Source organism: Cephus cinctus, unplaced genomic scaffold (genome assembly GCF_000341935.2).
Source record: "Cephus cinctus unplaced genomic scaffold, Ccin1 Ccin1_scaffold0225, whole genome shotgun sequence".
Taxonomy (NCBI): Eukaryota; Metazoa; Arthropoda; class Insecta; order Hymenoptera; family Cephidae; genus Cephus; species Cephus cinctus.
This window is the reverse complement of record NW_014332941.1, coordinates 139490-151766: the sequence shown is the minus strand read 5'-3', so window position 1 is coordinate 151766 and position 12277 is coordinate 139490. Positions and strand designations below refer to the sequence as shown.

The window sequence follows — 12277 nt, the reverse complement described above, 5'->3', positions numbered from 1 at the left end:
CTGCTCACCACTCTTTCCTTTGGTTTACGATCGACCCACCTCGTTCTTACAGGGCAATTCGTGAAAACAGAAACCCAAGAACCCACTTTTCATCCGGACTGATTCCGACCGACCTGGACAGTGGGTCAGTCGTCCACAGAGTTCAGCCGTGCCAAGGGGAGCATCGCTGCACCAGATATCCACTAGCTCTGAAGGAGTTCAATATCTTTGGAAAATTTGCTGATTCCTCTACTCGCCACTTGCAGATTCGTGGCAGGCCAATCGATACGTCCCTGGCGCACTATACGCATCTACGTGCATGCGTTACGTATGTAAATGCGACTGGGTGTGTGCTAGGCTACTTCTGGGTAGGGCAACTTCCCATTCTAGGTATGCATTCGAACCATCCCACGGGATAGAATCTGCCTACGCACGGCCTGAATAATAAAAATAGCGGATGCGGTCCTTGAAACTTCCGCCAATAATATCACAGCCGCATGCATCGCATAAGATTCTATTATTATCGTTTATCAGAATCGATCGATGGACCCGGAGTCATCCTGGTTATTTCAGTAAATTCGAATACTTTGTTAAACATAGAAAAAAAAAGTTGACAGATTGACGGAATACATTGGTCCATATATCCAATAGACATCCTTAGCACTGCCATGTAGCAAATGTAGTAGATTCAAATATACATAATATAAATGTCTATAAACGGTTTCGCTACTCGTTCTTAATTGACCGTCGTCGCAGTGGAGCTGCTAAGCATATTACGAAGGTTTATTTAACGATCGCAGTAAACAACGACGTTCGGTCTGCCGTCGTAAACTAATTGCAACCCTAACGGGTGACCCCCTTCGACGTAGCTCTCGTCGACCCCGTCATGCATCACGGGGTCTTATTGCTTGGTAAGAATTTTTCAGAGTCAAATCTAATCTCGTGAATGAGTTTGCTTTCTGGCCTGCAGTTGAGGATTGAAACTGATTCGAATTGGGGTTGCGCAACGCCCTGGAAAATCCAGCTGAGCCAGCGCAGTGTCCAGAGTTGCCATTGGCGTCGCCTCTGTCGGCCGTTACTTTATTTCCAGCGCAATCTCTTAATCTCCGTGTCTCTTCCGAGTGGTTGGTCCGATTAGAAGTGGCCGACGCTGCTCCTGAACGAAGTCATAGATCCAGAGGACGAGGGGCAACGCAAAGGGTTGAAACGGTCGATAAAGGGCAGAGACGACAGTGGACATTCTTAATTGCGAACGCCAAACCCCTAATTCTCAGAGAGTAGCTTAAACTTATTTTTTTCCTCTTTTTTTTTTTAAGGAGAGCGAAGGCGAATGTCAGAGTCCGAAACTTTTGCAGCATCTATCCCGCGGGAGGACGACGCGACGACTGGAGGAGAGGTCACTGACGATTAATTATTTCAAAAGTGAATGAGCCACGAGGGTAGCATCTGTTCTGGCACGAGGTCATCCCTTAATGTTACTCCGCTCGGGAGGGCCGATCCTCAATGAGATTTCGAGCCGCGAACGACCTAACTGATGGTTCGCCACTTCCAGCGGCCTTATTACCGCAACCCCTCGAGTCAGCCCTTATAAATTACTACAGCCCGCCAGCCAATTTGAGCCCTCCGCTCGCTTGATCGACGTTCTATTGATTAGATGTGCTGTTAACGATACTTCTTGTAGAGTTCACCACTTCCGGTTACTCATGTTTCATCTCATCACCCAGGGGGCAGATGCAAAGCGAATTTGGAACGAGGATCGTTCGTCTGACCAAGGGATGAAATTGCTGTGCGAGAGAAACTGGAGGGACGATTCGAAGGTAGAGGTACGAGAGGAAATCTCAAGCAGCTTTCAGCTTCCTGCCATTCCTTATGGCGACCAGTCTCGTGCCAATGACTTGGACGTTACGCGCGGCGTAGCCACACAACTCATGGAGTCTGAGTTACAGGAGAGGACTCGCCAGCAGAGTCAGCTGCCCACGCAAGGTTGAGGATAAGGGCAGGCGGGAGTCACGATGAATTGTCCGGTGACAGAAGGCGGGGAAATCGCAGTTGCTGATCCATAAGGACGAAGTTCAACGTCGTTCCTGTTCGATATATCGAATATCGATGGCGTGTCGCGCGCGTAGTCCTTGTTTATGCGAACCTTAACGTGTCACAAGGCTGTGGCTTCGGAGCGTCCAAGCGTCGAAACGGCACAGCACAGTGGAGGCGAGTCAGGGGGGCAGGAAGGGGCAAGGGAATGGCATGGGGTAAACCTATGGCGGTAGCGATGCTAGTGGCGACATGAAGCGTTGGAAAGGTGGGCAAAGGAGAGGAATGGAGGAGCAACAGCGAGTCAGGTTCATAATAAGCATGGCTGGTGTCTATGAATAGCCAACGGTTTGCTGGGAGGAAAACACCGTAAATATTCTTGTCTCTGTGACCTTAAAAGTTGAACGTGGCAGTTTATCGAAGCGTGTCCAGGGATTCGCAAAGAGTGATGGCCCAGGGGACCACCGGACGCAGCTTTTGGGATGATCGTCTCGGTACGGCAAATTCGGTGAAACGAAAGTGGGAGGGCTGGAAAGGTCATCGGAGGTCAGAGTGGAAATAAGAAAGAGGGCAAAGTCGCGTTAACCCAAATGTGATCGGAACCGTGTCATTGTGCAAGGGTGCAACCTTGCTCTCCTTAACGCCAGTGACCCCTGCGAGCGGTGAGGTCATCCTGGCTGGCCAATAAATTAACTCGCTTCGTTATTATGATCATCGACCGCGAAGCGTTTCTCATTGCGCCGGAGATATAAATTAGTGTTGAGCTTTCATGGCGCCCTTGAACTTCTGCTTTTTTCAATGCCCTTATATTCCTAACCTTCTCGGCTTTTCTGCCATTAATTCTGCCGAGTAGGAGACCCTTGCGAGTCTATTGAGTACCCAAAACAACAGACTGTATATTCTTCTAGAGGAAAGAAAGAGAGAGGGTGTGTGTCTTTTCTTTTTACTCTCCTGATATTCCTCCCTTTCGAAATTCACAGTTCCAGATTCACCCCATTCGGTGGCAGGGCGCAGTCAGACTTCAGTTCAAACTAAATATTTGCTCAGTAGGTGCCTTGAAGTCGAAACACAGGAATACGTATCCTTCCCTTCGGAAGACCTACAACGTGAGAATGGGCCTGAAGAAAAAGCCCACGCTAAGAAAAGGACTGATCAGAGAGGGAGAGAGGCACGTAGTGTACGTGATCTGTCAAAAAATGCCGAATGATGTTTGTAGATGACAGTCCTGACGGTCCTGGGATTCGAACGTAAAACGAGAGGAGGAAGAATACCGACCTAATTATCATTTCTGATCAATCGAATCATCCCTGTTCCTCTAATCCCTTTTGTGTCGAGATAAACTGGGTTTTAGTGCCTGAGAAACTGTTAGTTCTTGGCAGTTGGATTCTCTCTCTTTTTCTCTCGTACGTTTTGCAATCGTCAGTCTAGATTCTATAACCTCCCGTGGAAACGCAACAGGTGAACCTGGCTGCTCGTCATTTTTAACGCTGGGCTTTAATGTTCTAGTCGTATCTGATCGAATCGATTGCGTCGGAGACGAGAAACGTTACGTTCGTCGGCCGATTCGAATTTTATGCGTTCAACTAATAAAACTCGGGGAAATCTACAAACTATAAAATTCTCGATTAACAAAGCAATTCTAGCAATTACAACTTGCGTAACTTGATAACGTATTTCCTCCAAGAAAAACAAATCTTCAACCCCATCCTCGTTATTTTCCTTTATTCCATTTAGCAGCTCTAGAAACTTAAAAATTCCTCAGTCCGCCGTAACGGCCAGCACTGTCGCCATCTGTCGGCAAGCAAACTAAGTTTCCATTTCGCTCGAGCGTCGAGATCGCAAATTAGTTCTGTTCAGAAAGACAGAGTTCTCAGGGAAAACAGAAGAGACGCGCGTCAACGATCGGCTAACTTTATGGGATAAAAGTTCAGTGAGGATTCGCATTAAAGAGTTTCACTAGTATCCTTATACACGAGCAACAAAGTGGAGCCTGAGAGCAACGACGTTACGTAGTTGCCCGGGCGAATGACGTGGAGAAGTTATAAAGCGAAGGCTGCGCCGCGTATAATAGAATAGTCTGTCGTTACGTAAAAAGAATAAAAGAGGTGTAAAAGTGGAACGAAGAGGGTAGAATGTCAGAGAGAAAAATGAGAAATGGAGTGAAGTCGATTTCCAAGGAGCAGCAGCAGAAGCAGACTGGCTCGTTTCCAGGAGTTTTGCGGAATCGTGCATGGCTGATGTTGGCACACGGGATGGCTTTGCTAGGAAGGTAGGTGGTGGATCGTAGGTATAGGAAAGCAGATAGACATTCGTATTCATCGTTGCTGCAGTAATTGTTACAAATTACCTGGAAGTGGTTGGCGCGCATGCGTCAGCCTTGAGCCTTCTAAAGAATAAGCATATCCTCCTATCCGTTTCACGGTTCGCTACCGACGCTACTCTTGATTTACACCGTCTACGATTTGCCGTCTCTGCTTTCATATCGATCTTCAGTCTTCCTTTCTATATCACTGTATTCATGACAGTGCCTTGTAGAGCATGCTACATTATTATTGCTACATGTGCTATAGACATAACCTATTTGAGAAAGGAGGAGACACGATTCTCTCGACTCCTCGAGACGATTTAATGTCACGGCCCAAACGAGAAATCGCATGATGAACAGATACGACGGCTGATGTCGCTTCTAGAGTAGTTAGAGGGTTGGAAAAGTATGGTGAATATCCTAGATAGGACGGGCATAACAGAGGAGACTGAGAGAGGCAAAGGAGTAACAGAATCATCGGTAGAGAAACCGTTCGAGTGTAAAACACGATCAAATAATAACCTCAAACTGAACGTGCAGTCGGGTCCGATACAGCCATTGGCTATTGGCTGCTAGCCGCTTCCGTAGATACTAGCCACAAAATTGCGAAGCATGGATTTAAAGGTAAAGAATTTCATTCGATATATGCCAGACTTTTAATTATTTTATTATATACAAGCTCCAATGGAATTTTCTTATAGTTTATGTCAAAGAACGACGACCTTTGTGTCTTGCAGGTTATTTTTATCATAGTTCTTTCTCTCCCGTTAGGTCTTCGCTCTGTCTTTGGCCATAGGACTAACCTCTTTCGATAATGGAAAAGTTTCTGGCGAGTCTAACACATGCCGTTTTATTATTCATTCGCTGCTCTTGTAGCCGTTGTCGCAATGGCCTTTTACTACTAAGAGTGCTTCAAGAACGAGTAGTAATAAATAAATAAAAGGACCGTGTCCTGAGAACAATGACGCCCGTTTGTCCACTACCAACCACGTGAGTTCCTTTTTTTTTTCTTGCTTTTCTTTTCTTATAACAGACGTAGCCTTGCTTCTGTCTCTAGGAGGACTTAAGAGAGTATAGGGAATCCTGACATTTAGATGAGATCTCTCTTGTCTTCTTGACACAGGACAGAACGACGGTTTCTCGTTTAGGCAGATTTTGGGCATTGTTGTCGGATTTCTTCATCCCTTGGTACGATATAGAGTTTTACGAAATCTTAACCAGGAAGCACAGATAAGAGGGAACCCTTCGTACTGTCCTTTTCCTTATCGTCCTTATCTCGTCTACTGTAACACCGATTGGACGGTTTATGGACGCAGGAGGATGTGGCTGACAGTTAAAATTATTATACAGGATATTTTTTCACTAGTATTTTTCTTTAGGGATCAAAAGGACGAATTCTAGAAATTGATCATCCTTATATGTACATCCACTACGTATTGGAAATATAGTTAGCGAAGAAACCGATGTCCCGACCTTCTCCTCAAATTTGAGTTCTTCTATTCTTCGCGTCGATCAATCGTACCGTTTTCATGTTTCCTCGTGTCAGTGAAGTGACATGATGGCTAAGGGATGGCAAGTGAGAGAGAAGGGGAGAAGACAGATAGCCAGGAGACAAAATGGCGCAAGAACAGTAAAGTGGAACGGTACGCGGGGAAGGCTTTTGGGCAAGTTATCAAGCGTCTCATGGAAAGTTTCTCTATTTTATTAAATTTTTTCTTTTTTCAGCTCCTTCGCGAACCGCAGCTCCAAGCCCTCCCCTCCAGCTATTAATTTTCTGAATATAATGAAATCCAGATAGCGCGGCGTTTATTCTAATTTAATGGGGTAAACTTTGCATATTATCGAAATAAAACCTGATTCGAGGAAAAATAAATCTGGAATCGATGGGAATCCATCGAGTCTAAGAATTTAATCTTTTTTTTTTCCTCTTGGAGAAGTACAAACTACTCGGTTTACTTGACTCGCAGAAATAAAGGTAAATATTTTTTTTATTGAGTCTTTCACTTTTCATTCGATCTGTCTAATTTCATCCCTTAGGGCAACTCTCGGTAGACTGTCTAGCCGTACTACCCCTCCACTTATATCTCGAGGGCCAGGCCTATCATCCAACCTTGAGAAACGTCACAGACTCCATTAGAGACATGGTCCACTGTCTCGTGTCCTTTGAGACCTGGTCAATTACAGTGACTGTCACACTGGTCGAATCTGTAATGTTACCAAGATCTCCTGTCAAGGACTGTACATATGTATAGGCAACTGTTGTACGTAGGCTGCCATTGAGGAGAAACTGAAATGGGAGTGGGGGGTCTTATGACAGAAGCCAAAATTCAGCTGGTCCTATTCAGCTGGTCCTTGCGTTCCGGTCTGAGCGGAATTGCCGTTTGCACGTATAGAAACGTCAATCGCAGCGTGATTCTCAATGGCTGAAGTAATTAGGTAATTTATCAGCGAAATTGCATGATCACTCCCTAAGCTTGATATACATATAACTCGTGACGTCGCATTCTGGGATGCGCGTCACAAAATCTGAAAGTTTGAAACTTGCGGCTACATCGTTAGGCCCTATGGGTGGGGGAGGAGATTCCGTGGCGTTAGACTGTGTCATATTTTTCAAATTTATACTTAACTCCCTTTATTCAGGAACAGCTTGTCCACCTATTTTTCATGTCTCGTTTAATAAATCAGACCAGGTTGTGGCTCCGTATTTTATTTCGGAAATTTTAGTATCTCTTCCTTGTAATTTCGAGTGAACCTCCCTAGTTTTCCAGTTTTCATAATTTTTCTCCGAAGTTCAAGACCCGACCGCATAAGAGCTGACCGTCGTAAATTTTGAAGTGGTTAAGCGGTACAGCTTCTCTGTACCTGGCGTTCATGTTTTTATGTGATTTCCATTCGTTCTCCAAGGTTGTCATTTATTCGTAAACACGATTTCTCTTGAAAATTTTCATTACAGCCTGTATATAAATCTTGTAATTATTGGGGTTCATTTTTTATTTAGTAAATATGACAGCAACCAAATTTTCTAATCCTTTTAAAATATTTTCATCCATCAGGTTTCCTGGTCCTGGTCAACTGCTCTGAACATCTCTCAACTGATCTGAATTTCATGACCATGGACATGGACTTTGTTCAGTGTGTCGATATCCTTCATCTTGTATAGGATCCCTTATACACGTGTCGCACAGCTAATGGAACAGAGAGAGAGAGAGAGAGAGAGAGAGAGAGAGAGAGAGAGAGAGAGAGAGAGAGAGAAAGAGAGCAAGGGATGAAAGTATACATAAGTCATATTAGGTAAAGAGGTTAGGTTATATATAATTCAACGATCTTTGAATGCTGTCATGTCAAAAATCTACTTACAGTCAAGTGGAGCCGGCGTCGAATTTACTTTTAAGGATTCAGATCTTTTTCCTCAACGTATCGTAAGACGTAATGTGGGGTCTACAGAGAGAGATGGGAGAGGGGTCGCAGTGGAAAGGCGTGTGGGCGATATGGTTGGGTTGAGAGGATCGAGAGAATCGAGGATACCGGGTATTGGGGGGTGTACAGTAAGGGGGTGGTCTACTGGGGATGCTTCAGCATGTTCCGGGGCAGCCCGACCTGTTCGAGAGATGCTCATGTAGCTTCGGGAGCGAATCTGCTTTGACCAAGCAGCGGTAAACATTCGCCCGGATCACGGATGAGAGAGCGAGCCATCCCCTAGAGCCTAAGCCACCCCGCGACACCCCGAATTGCCCCTTTTTACGCCCTCGAGTAACTCCACTGGGCTACTCGAATCGCGTGCCAAATATAGCTGTGGCTTATCGTTAAATTCATGGTTCTCTCTCTCTCTGTCTCTCTCTCTCTCTCTCTCTCTCTCTCTCTCTCTCTCTCTCTCTCTCTCTCTCTCTCTCTCTCTCTCTCTTTCTCTCCCCCGCTGATCCTTGATCAAATAAATGGAATTCACTTCTCTCTCTCTCTCTCTTTGACCCTTTTTACTCTTAAATTTTCTGAAATCACCTTTTTCGCGTTTCTCATTACCAGATTTAATGATTTATATTCTGGATTTATTTTAAATGTTTTTTCTCACTTTACTTCCAACCATTGCTAAAACTCATAATTATCTAGGGAATTTCGGGAGATGCGAATCTCCAGGGTTTTTTTTTTGGATTCCAGCACATGAGATGCTGTTCTATGGAATCAGGGGGCCCACGACGTTTATTTCTCTTTTTTTTCTATATTATCGCTCTTATCTCGGTACTCGATGATAATAAGTCGCCCGTGGAAAATGTAATATGGCGCCATTATAACTTGACGCCCTTTGTTTCGGCGCACAGGACAGTGCATGATGCCTGGATGAATAATGTACATAGCCAATAAAGCGTGCAGAGATATATAGGGGTATGCAGGTACGGATGTAAATTAATACTAGGGATCCCTGAATGGGGTCCAGGGACAGACAACGAGCCGGATGACGTAGGCAGTCGAGCATCGTGGACGCTTTAAACGTTTTGACTGTCGTATCGCTAATTATGAGTATTTCGTGCATTTGAATCCAGACAGTAGCCGTAGCACTGTCCGTGGAAGTGCCGAGCGGTGAAGGAGAGTCACGTGCTTTTTTAAAAAGGGTGTCGGGTGGGAGAGGGAGTGACAATGGATTTGTTTGAAAAAAAAAAATCGGATTTCGTGATGGGAGTTCAGGATTTACCAGTTACTTGCTTAAAAGACCTACGTGATATTCGCCAAAGCTATTCTCTCTCATTCTCTCTCTCTGATTCTTTTATCTTCCTCGTGAATTTAAATCAATTACCCTCCCTTACTCTCATTGAGTATTTCTTCCTGTGCAGCCCCTGCACGATTTAACCTGGCTCTTCTGGGCACCACTCATTTACCTCTAGGCATCCTGTCAGCTTCAATTTGAATCTCCCGCCTGGACCCCAAGCGAATTTGAATAAGGAATCTCTTTTTATCCAAAATGTTTTTATGCCAGACGAACGAAGATCCATGCTCCACTAAGATTCTCAACTGAGATCTTTTTTATACGCTTTGGATTTGCCATCTCTCTCCCTCGCGTCCTGTTAAGCCAAGAAATATTCTTTCTGTTTCAGTTTCGAGCCTGTGGCGAGCCACCGGAAGTCTAGTGAGCGTTGCTGTTCAGGATCGCTGGGCGAGGGAAGCGGAGGAGTCGACTGGGCGGTGAGGTTGCTAAGTGTACCGGGTGATTCGATGCTGAAAGGATCCTGAGGAAGGATCGAAAAGGAGAGGAAGAAGTTTGAGCAGAGATGAGAAGACAGAGAACAGGAAGTGAAAGCGGAAGCAGTGGTAGCAGCGGTATGATGACCTGATGAGTCCGCTCGGTGAGGAAGCTGAGGAAGAAGCTGACGAACGGGCATCATGAACGAGAGTGACGTCTACCTGCTCGGCTGGGAGGAGGCGATCCTCGAGCTCAACAGAAGCTTCTACAACGCGAGTTTTCCAAGCAACAGGACCCACAACGAACTCTGGAATTTGGCGTCGGAGAGGGCTGCCCTAGCTATAATCCTCTTCCTCTTCTCCGTGGCTACGGTCTTTGGTAACATGCTGGTTATCCTGGCAGTCGTGAGAGAACGCTACCTTCACACTGCTACCAATTATTTTGTGACGTCACTTGCATTTGCCGACTGCCTGGTGGGCCTGGTCGTGATGCCCTTCAGCGCCATCTACGAAGTCCTGGAGAATCGGTGGCTCTTCACTACAGACTGGTGCGACGTCTGGCGCTCCCTGGACGTACTATTCTCCACTGCATCGATCCTCAATCTCTGCGTGATCAGTCTGGATCGATACTGGGCCATCACTGATCCGTTCACCTACCCCACGAGGATGAGTAGAAAGCGTGCCGCCATCCTCATCGCCATAGTCTGGATCTGCTCCAGCGCCATTTCCTTCCCTGCCATAGCCTGGTGGCGTGCTGTTCGCACCGAAGAGGTCCCCAAGGACAAGTGTCCCTTCACGGAACACTTGGGCTACCTGATATTCTCATCTACGATCAGCTTTTATCTACCTCTGTTCGTGATGGTCTTCACGTACTACAGGATATACAGGGCGGCGGTCATACAGACCAGAAGTCTGAAGTTGGGCACGAAGCAGGTAATGATGGCTTCCGGTGAGCTTGAGTTGACTCTTCGTATACACAGAGGCGGCACGACGAACGCCGACGCCAGGCATCTCTTTCGCACTGCGTCCAGCACTCCTGAGGACCTTCAGGACCTCGAGGAGCCGTTGACGGCAATTCACAATAATGGCCTCGCCAGGCTACCATCCACCAGGCTCAATAACAAACAGCATCTCGGCAAGAACTTTTCTCTTTCGCGTAAGCTCGCGAAATTCGCGAAGGAGAAGAAGGCTGCGAAGACTCTTGGTATCGTGATGGGCGTTTTTATAGTGTGTTGGCTTCCCTTCTTCGTGGTCAATCTGTGGTCGGGATTTTGCACCAGGTGCATCTGGCAGGAAGAAATAGTCTCTGCTGCGGTCACGTGGCTGGGATGGATCAACAGCGGCATGAATCCTGTTATCTATGCCTGCTGGAGTCGTGACTTTCGACGGTGAGTCCTTCAGTTTTATTCTCTTACTATTTATAATTAATCTAATAGTTCAATTAGTTTTCAAGCAGTCCAGTTTAGTGCTTACATTAAATTCCCATGGTTCCTGTGGTACACCCTCGGAATTCCAATATTGACGAATACCAGCATTCATCAATGACGCTCATCTATACCCTGAAAATTTTAAAGGTACCCAGGAACAGGCCCTGCCCCATCGATAATGCAGCACCAAGTAGACCGGATGCTCGTAACTTTGAAAACGTGAACCATTATTCAGTGTCGTGGCTTACATAGAAGAAGGACTCTCTTTCTCTCTTCCTGTACACCAGGTCCGGCAAGCTGGATCCCTCTATGGACCAGTCTACATAATGACGAGTATCCTACGTGCCATGTGCTACGTGATGCATACAGCGTACAACGACTACTGTGCTCTGGATCCCAGGATACGTTGCCTACGTGGGCTCCTTCTTCACAGGAGTTACATGCAGATTGAAAGGACGCGGGCAGCACTTCAATCCCATTAGGGCTGTAAGAGGCTGCCAGGATGCTAAGATGTCGCTAAGAGAGACGCAAGGCATGGATGGTAAGATTTGAGAAAATAGATCTTTTCCACGGTGGTCCAAATGAGAGTGGGATTATAATGCCGAGGTGAATGGGGTCGTACTGGGTCGGGAACATTCTGGACGCGAGGGTGGATCGACCAAAGGACGACGATGAAGAGTATAAAGACGACTTGGAGAAATTCAGCAACGTGCTCTTGGCAATTCAACGGAGTGCTTAAGCAGGCAGATTCGTATGCCGTCTGGATCTACTGTCTATTCTATATTTTTGTTCCGACTCTTTTTTCCTACCCAAAGTAAAACCTAACTTGTTTTCGGGGCTCATGCGGATATCCGCTGACTGCAGGGTTCAGGGTCACTCGAAGGGTATGAAAGAATGGAAAAGTAAAGAAAACTAACAAAATGAAAAAGAGATCTGAAAACTCTAAGCGCGTCCACATGTGGCGACAGTGGACGTCCCGATCATATTTTGACTGGCGGATTGACTTGCGGCTCGACGTAATCGACTATATATAGCGCTTGGAATTAATTTACGAATTTCGAAATTGTTTACTCCCTTCGTTATAGTCAAAACAATAGGTAGAAAATTGTACAGAAAATCTGCACCCCTCACGGGGTACTCCTTTTACATTTCTCAAGGTGTTTACAGACGTCGTTACAGAGGGTAGCTAGGAATAATATATAAGGGGCGTGTTTCTAATTTTACAATCCATGAAAGAGGAGCGACGCCTGGCGTCGAGACCAAAAATGTTCCTTTAGGAGCAAGGTAAAAGGATTGTATTGATGAAGAAGAGTACTGAATTCGCATGGTACGTGAAAATCAAGCTTTGTTCTCATCGCCCCCCCCC

The 12277-nt window shown here is 45.9% G+C and overlaps 1 protein-coding gene across 7 annotated transcripts in view; it reads left to right on the top strand.

Moving 5' to 3' along the window:
- LOC107265493 (dopamine receptor 2) overlaps positions 1–12277 on the top strand; it is a 70936-nt gene that overhangs the window by 7112 nt on the left and 51547 nt on the right. For 3 of the 7 annotated variants that reach the window (XM_015734986.2, XM_025082763.1, XM_025082762.1), the window contains one exon: positions 9400–10872. In XM_015734986.2, the coding sequence (XP_015590472.1) occupies positions 9686–10872 (1187 nt within the window). In that variant the 5' untranslated portion in view covers positions 9400–9685. Of the gene's footprint in view, positions 1–52; positions 678–1295; positions 1517–1660; positions 1803–1925; positions 4280–4301; positions 4940–5039; positions 5306–5694; positions 5959–6040; positions 6291–6352; positions 6752–9399; positions 10873–12277 lie in introns of those variants that run through there. The other 4 variants (XM_025082759.1, XM_025082760.1, XM_015734987.2 and 1 more) reach the window with 4 other exon arrangements.